The sequence below is a fragment of the Equus asinus genome, chromosome 19 (assembly GCF_041296235.1).
Source record: "Equus asinus isolate D_3611 breed Donkey chromosome 19, EquAss-T2T_v2, whole genome shotgun sequence".
NCBI classification, from domain to species: domain Eukaryota; kingdom Metazoa; phylum Chordata; class Mammalia; order Perissodactyla; family Equidae; genus Equus; species Equus asinus.
This window is the reverse complement of record NC_091808.1, coordinates 1,629,252-1,651,780: the sequence shown is the minus strand read 5'-3', so window position 1 is coordinate 1,651,780 and position 22,529 is coordinate 1,629,252. Positions and strand designations below refer to the sequence as shown.

Here is a 22,529-nt window from a genome sequence, read left to right as displayed (position 1 = left end):
GCGTCACTTGACGGGGGTGCAATCTCAGAAATGTCTCATTGGGCGAGTTTGTCATCGTGCGAACATCACAGAGGGTTCTTACAGAAACCTACATGGTAGAGCCTACTACACACCTAGGCTTTGTGGTGCTAACCTTGAGGGACCACCGTCATATGTGCAGTCTGTGTCGATCAAAACATGGTCATGAGTGACATGACTGTATTCTCATTTCTTTCGAGTAAACGCTTAGGAGTGAAATTGTGGAGTCATGGGGTAGGTGTGTGTTGGACTTCGCAGGAAACTGCCAAGCAGCTTTCCAAAGTGGTTGTGCTGTTTCGCTCTCCTGCCAGCAGCACAGAAGACTTCCAGCTGCTCCTGGGCTGTGTCAACATTTGGTATCAGCGGCTTTTGTTTTTAGCTGTTCTGCGTGTGTGAAGTTATGTACCATTGTGGCTTTAATTTGCATTTCCCTGATAAAAGATGTCGAGCACATTTTTATGCACTTATTGGATATTCATATAGCTTTTTTTGTCAAGTGTCTGTTCATCTTTCACCCATTCTTTACTGGGTTTCGTATTTTGTTTACGGATATGTGGGAGTCCTTCTTCTATCCTGGATACAAGCACTGCCTCAGGTAGATGTACTTTTCTTGTTCCTCAAGTTTGTGACTGGCCTGTACATTTTCTGATCGGTAATTTTGATGGACAGAAAATTTTAACTCTGGCAAAGTCCAGTTTAGCAAGTTCTTAAAAGATTTATGGCTAGCGTTTTCAGGGTCCTGTCTGGGGACTTTTTGCCTAGCCCAAGGACAAGGAAATGTCTGCTGTGTTTTCCTCCAGCTCCTGCGTTTAGGTCTATGGTCCATTTCAAGTTGATTTCTGTGTAGAACGGTTCTCAGAGCGGGATCCCCAGACCAGCAGCACAGCATCCCATGGGGGCTTGCTGGAGATTCAGATTCTCAGCCCACACAGACCTGCTGAATCAGAACTCGGTGGGCAGGGCCCAGAAACCTGGATTTTAAGTAACCACAAGGGTGATTCTGAGGCACAGTGAAGTGTGAGAGCCACAGGTGTATGGTGTGACGTAGGAACTGAAGTCTGTTACTTTTCATACTAATATGCAGTTGTTCCAGCACCATTTTTTGAGAAGACTTTCCTTTCCCCTTGAATTACCTTGGCGACTTGTTGGAAATAAATCGATCATATGTGTGCATCTGTGTGCAGAGATCATATTGTTGATCTGTGCAGGTCCATCTATTGTTCATCTTTTCACCAAAACCACGCTGTCTCGATTCCTGTGGCTTTTTAGTAAGTCTTGAAGTTAGGTGGTATGAGTCCTCCAATCTTACTCTTCCTTTTCAAGGTTGTTTCAGCTGTACTAAATCCTTTGCATATCCATATGCTTTTTAGGATCAGCTTGTCAATTTCTACATCCCCCCCCCCCAAAAAAGCCTGATAAATCCTTGATTGGGATCATGTTGAATTTATAGATCAACTTGAGGAGACTGGACATCTTACTTATGTTGAGTCTTCCATCCATGAATATGGCATAACTTTCTGTTTCTTTCTTTACTTACTTCCTCCTGGCTGTATTTTGTAGTTTAGGTCAAGTTCCCAGCCTGTTAGCCGAGGCTTTATCCTTGGGTCCTGAGGCTCTAGGCCCTGAGCTTCTTAGGGGCTGGCTGATTCTTCTAGGGGAAATCTGCGCTAGAAGGTCAGACTCCTTTGATTACATCTCTCAAGATTCGGGCCCCCTTGGGTCTTGGCTGTCCTGGGATCTCTAAGGGCTTCACACAGATATGTTGGAGGTGCATTCTACAGTTTTCCTAGCTGCTGTCGGTCTTCAATAGTCTACTTCACCATTATCAGAAGCAGAAAATTCTTGTCTTTATGTTTGAAGAATATTTTCACTAGGTATAGAATGCTAAGATAGCCATTATTTTCCTTCAGCATTTTGATGAGCTCTTTCCACTGCCCTCTGGCTTTCATTGTTGTTATTTGGAAGTCAAATGTCCGTCTTATTGTTGCTCAGTTCAAGGTAACGTGTGTTTTTTCCTCTGATTTTAAAACATGTTTTTATCTTTGGTATTCAGAAACTTTACTGAGATAGACCTATGTGACATTTTCTTTGTGTTTATTGTTTGGGGGGATGATGGCTCATTTTAAATCTGTGGCCTGATGTATTCTATTAAATTTGGAAAATTCTTAGCCAGTATCTGTTCAAATATTCTCTGTCCTCTCCCTCTGAAACTCTAATTATACGTATGTTGGACCTTTTTTACCTTATCTATATGTCTATTTTGCTCTTTTCTGTATTTTCCATCCTTTTTTCTCTTCATGATTTAGTCTAAATACATTTTCTTTTTTTATTTTCCAGATTATTAGTCTTTTGCTCTGTCTAATCTGCCAAACCCATATATTTATTAATTTTGATTATTGTATTTTTAAATTATATTGTTTATATTTAGTTTCTAGTTCTGTTGTGAAATTCTGCATCTTGCCATTCATCTTCTTGAACATGTTATCACAGCTATTTTAAAGTCTGCATCTGATAACTCCAATATCTGGAGAGCCAAGGGGGTGGGGAGGCAGCTGTGTTTATTTTGTGTTCTTACATGTGGTTTTGGCCATATGATCTTATCTGCTGATATGCCTGCTAATGTTGATTAAATGCCAAATGTCATGTATAAAAAAAGTCTGGAAATGCATTGAGGACCTTGATGATGCTGTTCTTCTTCTGGAAAGGATTTCCTTTTGATTCTGGCAGGCAGTGAAGAGAAACAATGACAGTAATTCATGATTGAGGTGATTCAGATCCGAGCTTCAGTTTTTATGAGGGTCTCATTCTGACTCACCTCTCCTACAGGGGTGAAGACCTTCTGTGGATACATTTAGAAACCTGGGGTGTTTATCAGGGCTTCTCTGCTGTGATGGCTCTGAACTTGAGTTTTTGTACCCTATGGGCCATGGTACTGCCAGAAGCTCTCCCTGGCTTCTCAATTTCTTGGCCAAAACTTTTCAGTCAGCAAATGCTCTGAGGAGAGAAGAGGTACCGAACAGTGCGCTTATTCCCGTTTCCCTTCTCTCCAAGATCTTGGCTCCTTCAGTCCCAGCTGTCTGAGGACGTATACAGATTCCTATCATATATTTTGTCTAGATTTTTGTGAAGTTCTTGGTGCAAGTGTTGGTCTGCAGCAGCCTGGTCCTTTGTCACCTCCTATTGCCATTCTTTGTGATGTTTCCTGCCCTCTGGACGCTTGTGGTCCAACCAGGGTTACCATTTAGACTGGCAGCTGGCTCCCCCCTGGGAGCGCTCAGTTCAGTAACTCCTCCATCACGGTTACAGGGGTGGTGGTCCCCGCTACTGTGAAAACACACTTGTGCTTCTGGGGTCCACTATGTCTTAGATCCACCCTCCTCCTCCACGCCCTTCTGGATGACACTGCTCCTTCTGAAGTCCCTCTTTTCCCTTAAAAGGCCCCTCCTCACCCTCCCACTCACTCTCTCTGCTGAACTCACCCCTTCCCCCCATCCTTTAGGTCACGTGCAAGAAACAGGCCCTGGAGGAGCAGCTGGCCCAGAGCCTGCAAGACCAGGAGACCCAGATGGCCACTCTGCAGAGGACCCTGAAGGAGAAGGAGGCCCTGTCTGAGGAGCGGACTCAGCTGCTGGCCCAGCAGGAGGCCCTGGAGAGGCAGGGCCGGCTCACGGCTGAGGAGGCAGCTGACCTCAGGTACCCAGGGGCCCGCTGGTGGGGTGTGTCCACATGGCCTTGCCCACAGTGTGGCAGAGGGAAGCACTCACTTAGTGACTGTAGGGCAGGGCGAGTACGTCTATATGGGAGAGAGGCTGTGAGTGACAGGCAAACACTGCCTGTGGGTGGGGGAGCATCTAGAAGAGGTAAATCTAGCGAGAGACCTGGGGTGGCCTCCTGAGCGAGGTGGCTGCACAGGCTGGGTGGCAAGTAGTGGAAACCCAGCTCAGACCAGCGGAAAGAAGACGTGAAATGTCTTGCCTGTGGATCTGAGAAGTTCAGGGTACACATGACTTCAGGCAAGGCTGGATCCAGGCACTCTCACTGTGCCCTCAGGATCCTGCCTCTCCCCTCTCACTGCTGCTGGACTCTGAGGAGATTCCGTTTTCAAGCAGGCTCAGGGAGAGAGGCAGCAAGATGGCCAGCGGCCACTCTAGACTTCCTCCTCCAGCAAATGCAGAGTGCCCTTCGCCCCACAAGGCCCCAGAGCTGCTGCCATTGGCTATCTTGAGCCATTTGATGTCCCTGAATCAATCCTGGGAGTCATGGAGGTCCCATGGCCATGCCTAGAGGCAGGGGTGGCATCAGCCCCAGAGAACTATGAGGCTGAGAGTGAAGAAGGACAAGTCCCAAAGACCGTCAGGGGCCACTTCCAGAAGACATGGAATGGGCACTTGTCGGCAAGAACAGGGGGTGCCCTGGAGGCTGCTCCCTTGTGAGCTGAGCTGGTCCTGCGGCCTCTGTGGAAATCCAAAAGCCGATGCCTCTCTGCGCCTTGTGGGCCCTTCTCAGGAACAACTACATGTTTCTGTAGACAAGATTTCCTCCTGGAATTCCAGAATCAGGGGGGCACGAGAACCCTTTGAGTCCTGGATCCTTGAACATCTTCACAGACAAACTTCTCCAAATGGAAGCTTATGCAGAAATCAGAACAGAAAACCTGACGAAGAGTGCTCTGGGTTGGCGGGAGCAGCACGCAGGCCCCTGCCTCTTGCCCCCCCACCCCCACCCCACCTCCCGACACCACCCCGGGGCCCCACGGGTGCTAGGAGGAGCAGAGTTTGGGGGCTCCTTTCCTCCTGCCAGCATTTGCTGTCCGGATCACGGGCCCTGGTCAGAGGCTTCAGCAGCCCTGACCACCGGGCCCAGGGCCAGATCTACATGTGGTGGCCCTGCAGCCCCCACTAAACAGCATTTCACGATGACCAGTCTTAGCTTCTGGTGACAGGGCTGCTTGCGACTTGTCCTGAAGCCATATCTGCCTGGTACACATGGTGTGTTTTTATCTGGCTGGCTTGATGGGGCTAGAGGGTCTGGCCGCCACAGTTTTAATGAGCTCCCAGGTAATGCTGATGACCACCAGGTGCCAGAAGGCAGCCCCAGCACCTGCTGCTCTGATGCAGCCTCCCACCATCAGCCTGATGACAGAGGACTCGGGTTTCGAGGTCCTCCAGCCCCCAGGCCCTGACAAGGCTGCTACACTGGGTACAGCCTCTCAGTTCACAGGCTTGTGAACTTGTCAGCCCGCTTGTTAGCCAGTGAGATGGACTTCGATCCCCGCCAGCACCCTGCACTCACCCTTCCTGGTCATGCCGGGCCTCCGCTTCGCGAGGCTGAGATGCTCTTGGGCTCCCGTGGAGGGAGTGACTAGACTCGACCTCAGATTCCCAGGCTTCTGGTGAAGATTCTGGTGTCTGAAGAGCAGAGGCCACTTCTCCCAGAGGGGACCAGGCCAGCGTCTGGGAGGAGGAGGGTTCCAGGTGTACCTGAGAGGGGATTTTCCGCAAGCAGAGCTACGGAAAGCTTTCCGGGCAGAGGGAGCGCTCGCACAGACACAGATGCAGGGAGTAGGGAACGCATGGGGTGCTTACGAGGATGGGGATTGGGATATCAGAGAAGGGGCGTTTCCGGGCTCTGCAGACACCAGGGAGCCCTGGAAGGGTTGATGTGCCCCGACAAAGGTGGCAGTGTGTGCAGAAAGGGCAAGGGAGACCAAGGCGGGGCGTAGTCAGGGTGAGCAAGGTGGCCCACGGCACTCCCCGACCCATCGACTTGTGTGGGGTTGTGTTTTCTGCTGTGTGTTCGTGTGCGTATTTGTGTTTGAGTGTTTGCGGTGTGTCAGTGCGTCGTTTGGTTGGTTGCTTTTTTCACTGTACATCAGCCAGCACGGGCAGGGCATAGTAACCCTTAAAACATGCTCGCCTCTGGTTGATGACTGATCAGAAACTCAAGCCACTTTACCACCGTCTCCAGAAACGGGCCCTGCTGTGAGTTGCTATGTATCGGTCCAGGTTTCTTCTGAGCGTTTGCATCTGTGTGCACAGAGAGGCAAAGGCAGCCGCCGTATGTAACAGAACTGTGCTGTGTGCACAGTTCTCCTTTGACAGGCTGCTTTTCAGAGCGATTCTTTCCATGAAAGGAGAATAGAGAAGAGAGTTTCCTCATCCTCATTAACAACTGATGAGGTGCGCCATAACTTCTGGAACACTCTGCCATTTGTCAGCATTGAAGCTGAGTCTAGTTAATGCCCGGTAGAAAGCTTCGGTGTTCATTCTCGTGTGTGCATTATTGGTTTATGTGTATTCCTAAAGTGGAATTGCTGGCTCAAAGATATGCACAATTTTGGGGCTGGCCTGGTCGTGCAGTGGTTGAATTCATGGCTCTGCTTTAGTGGCTCAGGATTCACAGGTTTGGATCCCAGGCATGGACCTAGTACCACTCATCAAGCCACACTGTGGCAGCATCCCACATAAAATAGAGGAAGATTGGGACAGATGTTAGCTCAGTGACAGTCTTCCTCACACACACACACAAAAGATATGCATACTTTGATTTGAAATTTCCCAGCCACCTCGCCCCCCCCCCAAAAAAAACAGTCTTCACTCCCTTGCCAGCACTGGATATTATTATTAGTTTAAACTTTTGCTAATTTGATGCATGATCATGGTTGTGATTTGAATCACCTCGAGTACTAGTAAGGTTGAGCAAGTTTCATATGTTTATTTGCCATTTGTGTTTTCTTTGTAAATAACACTCATTTTTCTCATTTTTCTGTAGGATCAGCTGACTTTCTGTCATTGATTGGTAGGAGCTCTTTGTATCTGATGGATATTAACCCTTTGTATATTTAGTGAAGATTTTATTCTTCAAGTCTGTTCCTCTTTTAAGTTGGTTTGTGGAATCTTTTCTGCCCAAAAGCTCCCCCTCCCTCTTTTTAAATGTATTCAGATCTGTTGGCCCCTTTATTTTTGTTTTCTGGCTTTTGTGTCTTGCTTAAGAAAATTATAAAATACCCTTCTGTATTTTTTCCTACCATTTTTATAGTTCTGAGTTGTTTGGTTGTTGTTTGTTTGTTTGGTCTTGTTTTTGCATTTAGCTTTTGAATCCACCTAAAGCATTTTTTGTGTGTGTAGGGTCCAATTTGCTTTTAGAGATTTAAAATGAATGAGATGTCCTCGTTTATCTCCTGACTTGCCAGCCTGGCCTTGGTGGGTGCTGCTCCATCACCTGGCAAACGGACTCTGCCCCATCCCCCATCAGCAGAGTCGCCTGGGTGACACGCCCATTGTCTGATGGTTCTCTGCAGGGCTGAGCGGGACTCCCTGGAGAGCAGCCTCTTGGAGGCCCAACAGCTGGCGATGCAGCTGCAGTCACAGCAGGAGCAGCTGGAGGGAGAGGCCCAGAGTGCACGGCTGGCTCGGCAGGCCCTGCAAGGTACTCCTCTCTCCCTGCATCGGCCCCGGAAGGGAAGGGCCGCTCAGTGGAGCTCAGGCCCCAGATGTGCTGCTCCCACTTACTCCCTGGCCTCTTAAAGGGGCACAGACATGGGCCGAGAGTGCTTGTGGCTGAGTGGGTCATGCCACCACTGTGCATGAACGGTGGGCACCTGCCAAGGCTGCCTCCAGCTCTGCCCAAGGCTCAGGCTCAGAACTAGCCTGTGGCCACAGGGTCAGTGTGGCGGCCCCCTGCCCCATCCCGTGTTCCCATGCCTGCTCAGTCCACCCACCACGTGTGGGCTGCCCAACCCTGGGCCTGGCCACAGCTGGTGTGGGGTGAGGGCTGGGGACACACACACTACAGTGGGCTGCAGAGTCCTCTGTCTCTGCTGGCTCGGGCAGCCTCCTCAGAGCAGGTGGCTGTCACTCCACAGGGAGCTTGCAAGGACCACAGGGGGTTCCATGATGTGGCGGCCCTGTGGCCAGCCCCTGATGTACCTGTCACTTCACAGTGGAAATGGAGCAACTAAAAAGCACCTGGGAGGTCCAGGAGACAAAGCTGCAGTGGGACGTGGGACGGCTCCAGCGGCAAGTGGCACAGCAGGAGCGGGATATGCAGCTGGCCCTGGAGAGCCAGGCGCTGGCCCACCGTGAAGACCTGGCACGGCTCCAGAGGGAGAAGGTCTGCTTCCCTGGGGCCACCCAGCTTCCCTGTTGCTTCCCAGGAGTCTATGTCTCCCAAAGAACGGCAGACACTTGAGGGAGGGGACCTAGGAGACCAGCCAGGAGATGTAGGTGCCCCGAGCACCCTGAGGCTGGGGCCAGAGGAGGATTTTTCATAGTTCAAGTGGGCAGTCCATGGCCATGGGGCCTGGAGCAGGTATGCAGGGTGGGTCCCCTCCCTCACCGGAGAGGCCAGCCCTGGATGTCAGCAGACCTGGCTGCAGTCTGGGACCTGTACCTGGAGGGAGCTTCATCACCCACCTGAGCCGTCCCCGGGTCACAGGCTCCTGCAGGCCTTGGTTAACATGTCTTTACACACCTTGCATGTCACTGGTGCTTGGTGTACTGTGGAGGCTCAGGAAAGGTTTATGAACTGTTAGATAAATGGGGGGTGGTGGGTGCTGAGGCCCAGAGAGCCCCTTTACAGCTCTTGCTTCAGTGTCACTGTGTATAAGACAAGGGGTGTGCAGCTGGTTGGACTGGACAATTCCTGGGGACCTGCCCTGCCCTGGCATCTCGTGAACTAGGTCTCACTCAGGACCAGGGGCACCTGCTGGTCTCACGTGTCCTGGCCTGTGCAGTCTTCACAGCCTGTCCCTTTGGCTTGGCCCAGGAGACCCTGAGTCTGTCTCTGACAGAGGAGAAGGAGGTGGCAGCACGCCGGTTGGAACAGGAGAAGGAGCTGTTGGCGAAAAGTGCAGCCAAGAGGGAGGTTCTGAAGGAGGAAATTCAGAGCCTGAAGCACGAGCGAGATGAGAGCCTCCTCCAACTGGAGCATGAGATGCAACAGGTGATGGAGGGACTGTGAGGCAGTGGAGAGTGCTCACATCCACCTCACCGTGCCTTCTCCGACCCAGCAAGAGGTCTGTGTGGGGGCAGCCCTTCAAGGTCACTGCTGTTGCAGCTTTGGTCTTCCACTGCAGACCTGGTGGACAGACATCCACCCACCTACCCATCCATCCATCCACCAATCCAACCATCCACCCACCCATCCATCCATCCTTCCATCCATACATCCATCTGTCTATCCACCCATCCATCATCCATCTATCCATCCATCCACCCATCAATCATTCATCTATCCATCCATCCACTCATCCATCATCCATCTATCCATCCATCCATCAATTCACTCACCAATTCAACCATCCATCCATCTGCCCATTCATCCATCTGTCCATCCATCTATCTATTCATCCACCCGTCCACCCATCTATCCATTGCCCATTCACTTGTCCACCCATCCATCTGTCCATGCACTTGACTGTCTCTCCATTCACTTGTCCATCATCCATCCATTCGCTTGAATATCCATCCTATCCACACACTGAGCTGTCCACTCACCTACATGGCCATCTGTCCACATACCCAGTTGTCCATTCACCCACCTGACCATACACCTTTCCATCAATTTGCTTAAACATCCATGCAACTATCCATGCACCCAGCCATCCATCCATATGACTATCCATCCAGTCATCTGACCATCCATCTATCCAATAATTCACTCAATCATCCATCCATCCATTTACTCAAACATCCTTCTATCTGTCTACCACTCAGCTGTCCATCCAGATCCACCATCCATTCACGTGTCTGACTATCTATCCATCCACCTGATTAGCCAGCCAGTCGTTCATCAATGTATCCAACCATCAGCCAACCACCTGACCATCCTTCCATCCCACAGGCTGTTGGGATCTAGACATTGGGCGTGTAAGAACTACCCTCCAAGTCCAGGCTCTTCCAATATACAGTGTCACCTGAAACACTCACTGCTGAGTGAGGGGAACAGACAAGTGAACACATTCCTGTTTGTTGTCTCACAGTCTGATAGGTACACTTGGCACAGTAGTCCTCCCTTATCCATGGGGATACGTTCCAAGACCCCCAGTGGATGCCTGAAACCGTGGATAGTACTGAACCCTACGTATGCTGTGTTTTTCCCTGTACATACATACCTGTGATAAAGTTTAATTTATAAATTAGGCACAGTAAGAGATTAATAACAATAACTACTAATATAGTTGGCTTTGGGGTCATTATTAAGTAAAACGAGGGTGACTTGAACACAGGCACTGTGATACCGCAGCAGTCGATCTGGTAACCGAGACCGCTACAAAGTGACAACAGGTGGGTAGCACGAACAGTGTGGATCTGCTGGACAGAGGGTTGCTTCACATCCCAGGCAGGACGGAACATGATGGTTCGAGATTTTCTCACACTGCTCAGAACAGCATGCGATTTAAAACTTATGAATTGTTTATCTGGAATTTTCCACTTAATATTTTCAGACCTTGGTTGACCACGGGTAACTGAAACTATGAAAAGCAAAACCACAGATAAGGGGGGGACTACTGTACAAGTTGCAATTGCAGGGGAGGGATTACAGTGGCAGGATTATTTTTTACAGTAATTATAGTTATTACAGTAACTAAGGCTTGTTGTCAGACTCTGCATTTCCCCATTTTACTGGAGAGAAAACTAAGGCTCACAGGTGGGGGGCGCCTCACCCAGGGTTGCATGGTGCACCTGCTCTGAGCTGCTCCCCTCTTCTGCCTCCTCACTGTTCATGGACGGGGAGGAAGCAAAGGCTTTTCTTGGCAGCATTTGGGGGGTGAGGCCTTGAAGAAGGAGCAGGCGCTTGTCGGGTAGAGAGGGGAAAGGTATTCACGGAACGTCTGGAGATGGCTCAATGTCCTGCCAGACCTTCACAGCGCCTCAGCTTCAACCATCTGCTAGAATGACTCACAGAACTCAGAAAGTGCTATGCTTACAATCACAGTTTTATTACAAAGGACACAAATCAGGACCAGCAAAAGAGACACATGGGATGAGATCCCACCCCATGGTACCAGGGTGTGTCACCCTCCCAGCTCATCAGTGTGTCCATAACTGGGAAGCTCCGGGGGTCTGATTGGGGTTTCCTCATGTGGGCATGATTGATGGAATCACTGGCCATGTGGAAGAACTCAGTCCCCCACTCCAGAGACCGATCTCCGTGACGCACAGCCCCAGTACTCTGAACACGTGGTTGATCTTTCCAGCATGGCTGGCACAGTGGCTTCGTTAGCACAAGCTCAGGTTTGGTCCCATGGGCCCATGAGTAACAAAGACTCCTCCATCTTTATAACAGAGTGTGGAAAGTCCACATGATGCTCTAGGCCTTTCTTTTCTCGGGATCAGTGTATCTTGGAGGTCTTTCCACATCTGTGTATTTAGAGCTTGGTTATTCTTTTTCACAGCTGCGTAATGTCCTAATGGGGGCACAGATCATCATTGGTCTTGTTGGCCTCCCATCGGTGGACATCTGGGTTGTTTCTAGTCTTGTTGCTGTTCTAACTGAAGTTATAAACCACAACTGATGACCCAGGCGTAGGGCGTCCCGCACACGTGCGCGCATGTCTCCGGGCTGCCTTTGCCAATGGGCCTGGGCGTACAGAGAATATGCATTTGTGACTTTGATAGACAGGGCCAAATTCCTTCCCCCTTCCACAGCCCAGCCCACAGAGCAGCATTCGCTCCCCTCTGGGGGCTGGTGGGCGAAATGCAGGCTCTCTGGGCGCTCAAGTGCACCCTCACCCTTAGGGACATGGGGCTGTTTTGGAAGTTAAGGACCATTGCTGGTTCCTGCTCTGAGCTCTGTAGGAAGCGTTACCTGGAGGGATGAGGGGCTCCGGGGAGGGAGGAGGTGGTCTGTGCTCTGCACTGAGAGAGCTGGTGTTGGATGGGTAGGGGATGGGTCAGGGGAAAGGCAGGGCCTCAGGTAGGGGAACTGCCTGAGCTCAGGCTCGGAGGCTGGACCATGTTGGATGAGGGTGAAAGGGCCCCCTGCCCCCGCTCGGGCCCTGGGCTGCATCCCCAGAGTAGGGATGTGGAGCTGGGAATACGCTGCCTCCAAGCAGCGCCTCTAGCACCCAGCATCATGTGGCAGCCTCTCCTAAAAGAGTCCCCTAACCCTCTCACAAGCACCCCACCCCTGTCACGCCCAGGCCCTGTCTCTGAAAGAAGCAGAGAGGAACCTGCTGCGGGAGGAGCTCTCCAGGGCCACATGGGAGCTGGAGCGGCTGCAGCAGGAGGTCCAGAGCCGGGAGGAGCAAGCCGAGGTGAGCCCCGCGCACCGCTAGACCAGGGACTGGGCACCCAGCCTGGCTGCCTGCACTGCCCAGCAGGCACTGGCTGACCCCCAGAGGCACCCCTTCCTGCCTCGTCTCAGGGACCATCCCCCTCCGTCCTCGCCCCCCTGAGCCTCAGTTTCCCCTAGGAACCTCCGGGTCCCCCACTGGGAGGGGACACTGTCTTGATAGGAAGGAAAGCCAAGTGAACCACAGCTGGGGGTGGTGGAGTGCTGCAGGGGCCAGTCCTGCCCACCATGGCAGGCCACAGGCATGGGCACTCTATAGGCCCAGTTCTCACTCACCCTCGGGTAGAGCAAAGGCCAGAGAGGGGAGGGCCTGGGGCTGCACATGAGCGCGCAGCCCAAGGGGCAGAACTCAGCCTGTGCCCCCAGCCCCGCCAGCCCCCGCCTCACCTGTCTGTGCCCTTAAGCAGCTCATGATAAAGGATAACTGCAGAAAAATGTGCACGATGCCCCCTGGGGCTGGCTCTCTGGAGAGGTCCCTTCCAAAGGAGAAAGCAAATGGGGGAAGCCGGCATTTTACCCACAGCAAACCCGGACAGGGAAGGACACCCACAGAGAATCCCGAGCAGGGTGGGAGGGGACCGCAGCAGGCAGCTGCCTGCCCTCGGCCAGCAGGCGGAGGCCCACTTGTGCACAGAGAGTGCTTGGGGCAGCCAGCTGCGGTCACCTGGGGCCCCTGACTCCTCACCAGGAGCCATGCATGGGGGGCAGGGCAGCAGCAGCAACTTGGACTCTGGGGAGCGGAGGGGTGACCCTGGAGGCTGGGCACCCACTCCTGTCACTGGCAGAGTGGCCTTGACCCACTTATGAAGTGATGCCCAGCCCTGTGTGGGTGACGTGGAGACAAGGGCCCTGCTCCCAGGAGGAGGTGACCAGATCAAGGTGGCAGGGCACAGATGGAGAGCTCAGGGAGCTGGAGGAGGGGTCAGAACGGCTGCCCAGTGGGGCTGGCAGTGAGTGGAGACAGGCTGGGTGTGTGCCCTGGGCAGGGAGAGAACAGCCTCGAGTCACAGTGGGGGTGGCGTAGGGGCACGGCTCCCCACCCTGCAGGGAGCGTGGTCAAGGGTGGGCAGAACCCTGCAACCCCCCTCCCCAGGGCTCCGGCCTGTGCTCCACCCCATCCAGCCACAGCCATTCAGCTGGGCCAGCACGTGGTCTTCTTTGCCCACTGCCTTCATCCTTCTAGCCGTCTTCACCTTCCCTGACAGTGCTGCGCCTTCATTTTAATCCCGGAGGCCCTTTTCCACCCTGGTCCCTGGTGTGTCTCCAGCCCCCAGGGCACAGGGTTAGCGGCTCCGCTGGTGTTGAATGAATGACTCAGTGAATGAGCGCAGGGACTGCCGTGCCAGGCCCAGGGCTTCCTTCCATGACCCCTCGCAAGCGGGAACAGTTCTTGCTGACTGCAGGGGGCCGAGCAGGGCGGCAGGAGGGAGGAGAAGGCCTCTTGGCTGGGGGCGGGGATGCCGAGACAGCAGGGCCTCGGGGAGGCGGCGGTTCCCTCTGACCTGCTGGGCCCCGGGAGGGAGCTCTGGGCCGTGGAAAAGAGTGTTGCAATCAGGAGCCGGCTGCCAGGGTGCTTCTTGCCCCCTCCTGCCTGACGTGGCGGCCAGATCCCCCGTCCCTCTGAGCAGAGCAGCCTGGAGGAGCCGCTGGCACCCAGGGAAGTCTTGCCCAAGAGCCTCGCTCCTTGGAGCCCCACTCCCAAGGCCCGATAGCCCGTCCAGCGGCACAGCCGGGAGGGGTGTGGAGGGCCCCGTGGCATTGTGCCCTCTCTCCTCCAGATCCCTGCTTAGCTGCTCCCTTGGCCCCACCCTGTCAGCAGGGGACCAAAAAGACCCCACCTCCCACCCCACCCCAGACCCTGGGAGCTGACATCCCTGCTCTCAGGGGGGCCTCCCTGGGAGCCTTCCCTCCCGCTGGCTGAGTCTCCCCCTGCACTGGGGATGGCCTGCCAGCCAGCAGGGCTCTTCAGGGAGCACATTAAGTGTTCATTTGCCACCTCGGCTTGGAAAATGGAAATTAAAACCCACTGAGAGGGGAGGGAGGGGAGAAATGCCAGCCAAGGAACACCAGTTGTGGGATGACATCAGAAGCCCCCCGGTGGGTGGAGAGGCCATCCGGGCTGAGTCACTGCTGTCTCTGGGACTCCAGGCCTGTGCCCTGTCGCCCACCATCCTTGCAGGGGTGTATCAATCAACCAGCTGCACTGGGCACCCACCGCTGCACTGGGGCTGTCCTGGGGCACAGCCATGACCTGGCAGTCCCCAAGGTGATGCCTGTCAGTGGAGACATCAGGGGCTGGGGACAAGGAGGGACCTCAAGGTTCCTTCACCAAGAGCAGGAGGCACAGCCTGATGGAGCCGCAGCCCAGCAGGGCCCTTGGACAGCAGCCTGCAGAATCCCAGTGGGTGGGAGTAGGGGGTCTCCCGGAGACATGGGCACCCATGCCTCCCTGGGCACAAAACCAGCTCCATCCTCCGCCCACTGAGGAAACCGCCACCCCAGGGCCTAGACCACCCAGGGGCTGGGAGGGGGGGAGGGGGAGGGTCCTGGCAGAGGTCAGGCTGGGTCAGGTGTCGTCCTTGTTCATGGACAATGAGGCACTGCAAGAACGCTGCACCGAGCCTGGGGCCCGGAGGACCCTCACCTCCTCCAAGCCCCTGTCCGTTAGTGGTGGAGGAGGGTCTTGGGCTCTGTGGCCACAGGAAAGAAGATTTGGGGCGGCCAAGTCCCGAATGGATGTCTAAGCTGCCAGAGCGTGGCCGCATGGTTCCCGCGGGGACGGCCCTGCCCGAGGGGTGCAGGCAGAACCCCGTGGCGCCGTCCTAGGCATTTCCTTACGTGGGTACTCACACGTTTAGAGCCGGCGGGGACCATGGGCATCCCCTAATCCCACCTGCCTGTTCCAAAGTTCGGGACACCAAGGGCCAGGCTGACCGAGAGGTTCCCGTGGTCTCCTGGACTAGGCAGACAGGGCCAATCCTTGGACCCAGCTGTCCCCTTCCCTGGCCACTGCCACATCTCCTGAGCTGGGTCAGGGCTTTCTCTCCCTACATTGATGGGCAGGCCCGCAGAGAGGGGGACCAGAGGCCCCTCTTCTGGGAAGGGCGAACCTCCTTGCCCTGACCACAGCGGATGCCGCAGGCCATGGGGCCACAGGACCTGGGGTGCTCCTCCTGTGCCCAGCAAGCCCGCGAGGGCAGAGGCTCAGCCGCAAGCACATAGGCGAGAAAACTGGCCCCACTGCTAGGCTGAAGGAGTCCCAAATCCAGAGTCATTTGCAGACAGGACCTTTTCTCGTTTGCCAGATGGCCACTCTCGGCCCTTACCACTCAGCAGAGTGGACGACAGCAGTGTTTTAGGCAGGAAAGGTCAGTGCTTGAGTCCTCCGCCCAGGCCCCTGCTCTTCAGCCTGCCCTGGCCTGGCAGCCTGGGGGTCAGAGAAGAGGCTCAGGGGCACAGGGTCAGCCCTTACCCATGGGGGGTGCTCCCCTCTGGGGCCTCTGCCCCCACCCTTTGCCACTGTGTGCCCTCAGGACCTGGCATGCGTGGTGTTGGCAGTGATGAGCACAGCATGGGGACCCTAGCCTGGAGCCCCTAGGCCTGGCTCTGGCCCCTGCCCATCTTATGCGGCCTGAGCAAGCAGCCCATTGGTCCCAGGACAGCAAGTGGCTGCTGGTGTGGGCCTGAGCACACTGCCAGCTGCCCGTGCCTTGGGCGGCCCCTTGATGCCGTGGCCAGCTTACTGCTCCCCACAGGCCACCATCAGTGCCACGACTGCAGAGCTGAAGGCCCTGCAGGCCCAGTTTGAGGACGCCATCTCGGCCCATCAAACAGAGGCTGCGGCTCTGAGCAAGAGTCTCCGGGAGATGGCGGCAGAGCGAAGCAACTCAGGGAGAGAGGTGAGGGGCAGTGCCGGGGGCTGGTGCCAGGAGAGAGGGGAGAGAAGGCCTTCCTGAGAGCCAGGTGTGACCTGGGGGGTGCAGAGGGGGAAGCTGGACTCTCAGCCCAGAGACCCCTCCATCCTACAAGCCGTGAGAAGACCCTAGGCGAGGGGGTGCGCTGCCAGCACACAGCAGGAGGCATGGACTCCGTGGGACAGGGCACTGGGGTGGGTGAGGCCACCTGGAGGGGTCTAGGGTCGAGGGGCAGGAGGAGCAGTGCAGGGGTTGAACGGGGCTTTCAGGGGTAGCCATGCATGGGCCTGGCCGAGGCCCCAAGGTTGACACAGGGGCCCCCAGGAGCCACGTGATGGTGTCCTGGGGTGGGGGACAGTCTGGGGCAGGGCAAGCAGGAGAGGCCCCAGCTAGGGCGGGCCAGGGCTCAGCAGGCAGGCAGACTGGGGAGGTGTTTCTGAGGTCGATTTGACAGGACTTGGATGCCTGGGAGAGGGGAGGGCAGGAGATCTTGGGGGTTTGGGTTGGGGGGAGGGTAAGCTGGCGCCCAGGTGGGGCCCACGGGGACAAGGCAGCCTCGTGCATTCCCCGGGCCGTGTGCCAAGGCTGGCAGGCGGGCGCTGACCCGGCGCTCATGCACCAGGCCTCCGAGGCAGCGGCCGAGTGAGAGGGGGCTCGGCCCTCCCCGGCACCCCCGAGGGGCAGGCCGAGAATGGGCCCCAGAGAGGAAGGGAGCGTGATTTAACATGACAGGCTGTTTACTTTGGCCCCCAAAGAGAAAGGTCTCCTTTCAACAGATTTCAAAGTCAGGCCCGGTCAGCGACCACACGGGGAAGCAAAATGAGATTTTAAAACTGGGGGCAGTAGGGGGAGGAGCTGGGGAGACTGGGGGGCGTATTTGTTCTGGCAGGGTGAAGGAAAAAAGCACCGGCTTCGCGAGAAGTTCAGGTCTTGAAGAGGGGCCCCCACAAAAGAGAGGGGGCCCCAGAAAGAAGAAGGGGCCCCCAGAAAGAGAGTGGGGGGGGATGGGGAGGCTGAGGGGGGGAAGAGGAACAATCACAGAGAGAAGCGCCACAGAAGAACCCTCCCAGGCGCCAGGCTGGCCCAGGGTCGCCATGGATACCATAACGTGTTCACAGCCTTCAAACGGGAGGAACGTCCAGGCCTCTCACAGCCCTGCCTGAGGTCCACATGTGTGTGCATGCATGGTTCAACCCATGCACACGCTCACATGCACGCATACACCCCCTGGGCACATGGAGACCCCACACACCCATACAAACACATATGCACCCAAAGTGACAGTGCCCACATGCACGTACACACATGCACACCCCAGGCACTCACGTGTGGACACAACATTCACGCACGTAAACACATAGGGACACCGTAAAGTGCACACAAACGTGCAAGAAGCAGCACCTGCAACTCCATGCATACATGCACACACATGCATCAGACGTACATGTGAACGGACACGGGTGCCCACGTCTGCACAAGCACACATGTGTTCACACGCACACCGAGTGTACACGGGTGCCCGCATGTCTGCACAAGCACACGTGCAGGTGCACACCCCACACGCTCACGTGTGTTCACACGCACACCGAGTGTACACGGGTTCCCGCATGTCTGCACAAGCACACGTGCAGGTGCACACCCCACACGCTCACATGTGTTCACACGCACACCGAGTGTACACGGGTTCCCGCATGTCTGCACAAGCACACGTGCAGGTGCACACCCCACACGCTCACATGTGTTCACACGCACACCGAGTGTACACGGGTGCCCGCATGTCTGCACAAGCACACGTGCAGGTGCACACCCCACACGCTCACATGTGTTCACACGCACACCGAGTGTACACGGGTGCCCACGTCTGCACAAGCACACGTGCAGGTGCACACCCCACACGCTCACGTGTGTTCACACGCACACCGAGTGTACACGGGTGCCCGCATGTCTGCACAAGCACACGTGCAGGTGCACACCCCACACGCTCACATGTGTTCACACGCACACCGAGTGTACACGGGTGCCCACGTCTGCACAAGCACACGTGCAGGTGCACACCCCACACGCTCACATGTGTTCACACGCACACCGAGTGTACACGGGTGCCCGCATGTCTGCACAAGCACACGTGCAGGTGCACACCCCACACGCTCACGTGTGTTCACACGCACACCGAGTGTACACGGGTGCCCACGTCTGCACAAGCACACGTGCAGGTGCACACCCCACACGACAACATGTGTTCACACGCACACCGAGTGTACACGGGTGCCCACGTCTGCACAAGCACACGTGCAGATGCACACCCCACACGACAACATGTGTTCACACGCACACCAAGTGTACACATGTGTACACTCACACGTGCATGCACACGCTTGAACACGTACACGTGCAGGCCAGGGCCCCACAGCCACACCTCCCCCTTCCCCTCCCGCTGCCTCCTCTCTTCAGGGCCCTCAGCCGCCTCCCTGCAGGAGATTTCAAAAGAGGCTGTTTATACAATTGCTAGTAAAGAAATAATTATTATAATCACATTAAGCGATTTGGCTGTAAAATTCCTGTAAAAGGGATGGTTGTTCTCATGAGGCATAGGGAGGTGCGGGAGGGGGGCCCTCCCCCGCGTTTGTTTTGCTTGTTTTCATCTCCCCTGCCCTGGGAAATGAAAACAGTTCTTCTGTGATGGATCAGCCCCTTCGCTGGTCCTCGACCTTCTGGGCGGATTTCTGCTGAGCTTGGCGGAAAATGCTCGGGACGGCTGTGGCTCCACATGTGGGGGGTGGGGAAGGGAGTGGAGGGGGCTCGGGCCCTTCCCAAAAACAGAACAACAATAACAGCGGGTGGACGCAGGAGCCAGGCCAGCCAGGGATCTGGATGATGTCCCATTGAAACAGCCAGCAAAGTGGGGTTTGCTTTTGGCAAACCAGCGCCTTGACATTGCTCCGAGTTTTTGTGGCTTCCCCTCTCTGGGCATGGCCCTGCTGGCTTCTTCCACCTCCTCAGGGACACGCAAGCTGGAATGGAGCCTTCTCCAGAGTGGCCTGGTCAGGGCCAGTGCGCTGGCCTGGGAGGCAGGAGACCAGGGGTCCTGGCTGACACCTGGCGCGCTCCACCCCAGAGCCTGGGTGCTGAGGGTGGGCTGCCCGCTCCCCAGGTCTGCACCCTCCTCCGGATCCTCCCAGCAGGGGCTGAGCCCTGAGGCCTTGAGGCATCTTGTGTCCCAGGGCAAATAGGACCCCTGACCCCCTCCCATACTTCGCGCAGGCTCAGCTTTTGTGCCTCGCAAAACCAGAGAGCCAGCAGGCCTGCCTGGAAGCCCCCGGAGGTGAGGAGGGCCCTGGTGCCTGGGAGGACACGGGTCCTGGTTCCAGCATGGTGGGTGTCCCGCTCTGGGCCGGAGCTGGTCTGGCAGGGCCGAGGACTCACCCCTGAAGCTCTCCACAGAGGTCTGGAGCGGCCGGAGGCCAGGGTGGGCTTGCAGCGTGCGGTTCCCACTGGCTCCAGAGCCTTCCCACCTTAGGCCTCTGCTGAGTGCCCCCCTCGGGTTTGGGGGGGCCCACGCTTCCGTGGAGTGCCTCATGGAGCGCTCCTGTGACAGCGAGAACTTCCTGCCGGAGCAGCTGGACAGCCTGGCCTGAGAGGGCCCCAGCGCTGCTGGAGGACTCTGAGGGCGCAGACGCCCAGAGACCCTCCCTCCCCACTGCCTCCCGTCCCGACAGGGAGAGGGCGCTGCAGGAGTGGCTGTGCCCATGACGGTGCAGGGTCAGGAGGCTGACCACTGGTGCTGCTGCCCACACCAGGGCAGCAGTGGCCCCGGGTGCCACACCATTATTGAAGGAGAGGACTGGGTACCCGGAGGTAGCAGGTGGGGAGGGCTGTCAGGCAGTGGCGGCTGGACCAGGGTGGGGACATTGCAGACATGTGGGCAGAGCCGTGCCCCACACATGCCCTGCTGACCGGTGGCCAGGGTCCAGGGAGGGAGAGCAAGGCAAATTCAGGGTCAGGAGGAGTCTGGATGTCACCTGCCGGGGTTCTGGGACCGGCCCTCATGAGCTTCCCTGCAACCTCAGCGGTCGTAGGGGAGGTGACCACGGGTGGGCAAAGGCAGGTATCTGCTTCTCCCTCAAGCACTTGGGGACCCAGGCCTAGGGGGACACCGGCGCTGCCAGACCAAAGCCAGATTCTGCATGCTGCCTGGGGCTGTCCCTCGAGCAGCAGCATCTGACCCATGACCCCTGACCCCCAACCCACGGCCCCTGACCACCCCGGCCTGTGGCCCCAGCTGGCCCCACAGCCACACGCTCCTCCCTCAGGCCGAGAGGCTGCGGGCACAGCTGGAGGAGGCACAGGAGGGGCTGGCCGCGCTGCGCCAGGAGCTGCAGGGCAGCGAGGAGAGCCGCGAGGGGCTGCGCCGGGAGGCCCTGGAGGCCCGGCAGGCACTGGGCGACGAGACCCGCGAGAAGGACGTGCTGCAGCTCTCCAACGCCGAGCTGCGAGCCGCCGTCCGCAGGGCTGAGCAGGAGAAGGCCAGGTATGGCGGCCGCCCTGTGGAGCCACTGTTGGGGAGCCCTCCCAGCCCCGCAGCTCACCCAGGGCCATGCGTGGCGAGGACCGGGGGCAAAGCCAGTGGGATGTGGCATATCCTGTTGGGCTGGGCCAGACAATAGTGGGGTGGATGCACCAGGCAGAGCCACGTGCCACCTGCCCATCCAGAGGGTCAACAGTGCTGGCCCATGATGGGGAAGGCTGGGGCACAGACAGACCTCTCCCTGGCCTCAGGGAGGTCCCATCCAGCAGGAAGACAGGCCCCAAGAGGCCAGCAGGAGATGGCCAAGGGCTGGGGAGCAGGGGGGCCTGGTCAGGGGCTCTAGGAGGACCCCTGTGGGAGGGACAACCAGGCCGGAACTGCAGCCCTCACAGGGGGGCAGCAGAGGTGCCAGGCTGGCCCTGGTCCTCGGGCCTCTGGGAGTGTGGCTGGAGGGAGGCAGTGTGGCAGGGTGGGGGGTCAGGAGAGGGGCTGGAGACATGTCTAGGGGCCAGGCCAGCTGGGCCCTTGGACCCAAGGTCATTGGCAGCCCCAGGGAGGCTGGGCTTTGGGACTCAGAAGAGTCAAGACATGGGGACCACCTCCTAGACTGAGGTGGGCGGCCCGACCATCACCACGGCAGATGCTGGAGCCCCAAGCGGCTCCCTGGGCCCCAGTCTGTGACACTCTGCTCAGTTTTAAGCGTTCCAAGGACGAGAAGGAACAGAAGGTGCTGGTCCTGGAGGAGGCCCAAGCCGCGGCTCAGAAGCAGGCGGGCGAGCTGCGGGCCAGCCTGCGGGAGGCGGAGCAGGCGCGTGGGGAGGCCCGCCGGGAGCTCCAGGAGCTCTGCAGACAGGTGAGGGAGCCGTGCCGGAGCCCCGCGCCTCCCAGACATGTCCCCCGCCTTGGCCCCCGTCTCCAGGCCCCCCCCAAGGCACCCACGGGGCTGCAGAGCAGGAGCCCCAGACCTGGCCTCTCTGCCTGTGCCTTTGGAACATGCTGTCCCAGACTTGGAGCCACCAGCAGAAGGGCCTGCTTGGACTCCTGGTTGGGTTCCTGGTTGGATTCCTGGTTGGGTTCCTGGTTCAGTCTGCTCTGGGGGACACAGGTGACAAGCCTCGAAGTCAATGGCTTAAAACAACCATGTGGATGCTCATGAACTCTGAGGGTCAGAAATTCAGCCAGGCGCCGAGGGAACAGCTTGGCCACGCCCCGCTGCGCGCACACCAGGCCCCCCGAGAAGACTCCATGCGGGGCCTCCATGGCGGGGCTGCACACTGCTGGAGGCCTCTTCTCTGGGGTCCAGTGGCTGCTGCTGGCTCTCAGCGGCGGCACCTCCCATGTCCCCGAGTGACCTGGGCTTCCTCCAAGCGTGGGCCACCTTAGGGCTCAGGGTGTACAGGTGCGTGCTCCTTTCTCTGCCTCAGTTTCCCGTGTCAGGGGCCACTTACACTGAATTCCTTCTGTGTAAAGCCCACTCAGGGTAGGGGCCAGACTTCCCCTCGCAAAGGGAGGCACATGGGAGCATTTGAGCCATTTTTGTCAGGTTCTTTCAGACAGCTCGGTCAGTAAAACGTCTCCTGCGGGAACAGGCACCTTTCATCCCACTCCCTCCGCACCGGGCAGTCTGCACGCATCTCCCTAGTTTGATCCTCATGAGAAAGCCATCCCATGAGGAAGGTTCTAGAACCTTCCGTTCCAGACGAGCACACTGAGGCACAGAAAGGCTAAGTGGTCAGACCAGGGTCCCTGCAAGTGAGAGCCAGAAATTGACCTCA

The 22,529-nt window shown here is 56.7% G+C and overlaps 1 protein-coding gene across 2 annotated transcripts in view; it reads left to right on the top strand.

Annotated features, from left to right (window-relative positions):
- CROCC2 (ciliary rootlet coiled-coil, rootletin family member 2) overlaps nucleotides 1-22,529 on the top strand; it is a 77,418-nt gene that overhangs the window by 30,549 nt on the left and 24,340 nt on the right. For both annotated transcript variants that reach the window (XM_070489171.1, XM_070489172.1), the window contains exons 16-23: nucleotides 3,518-3,711; nucleotides 7,319-7,446; nucleotides 7,961-8,130; nucleotides 8,785-8,961; nucleotides 12,164-12,277; nucleotides 16,071-16,214; nucleotides 20,540-20,757; nucleotides 21,448-21,607. In XM_070489171.1, the coding sequence (XP_070345272.1) occupies nucleotides 3,518-3,711; nucleotides 7,319-7,446; nucleotides 7,961-8,130; nucleotides 8,785-8,961; nucleotides 12,164-12,277; nucleotides 16,071-16,214; nucleotides 20,540-20,757; nucleotides 21,448-21,607 (1,305 nt within the window). The remainder of the gene's footprint in view (nucleotides 1-3,517; nucleotides 3,712-7,318; nucleotides 7,447-7,960; nucleotides 8,131-8,784; nucleotides 8,962-12,163; nucleotides 12,278-16,070; nucleotides 16,215-20,539; nucleotides 20,758-21,447; nucleotides 21,608-22,529) is intronic.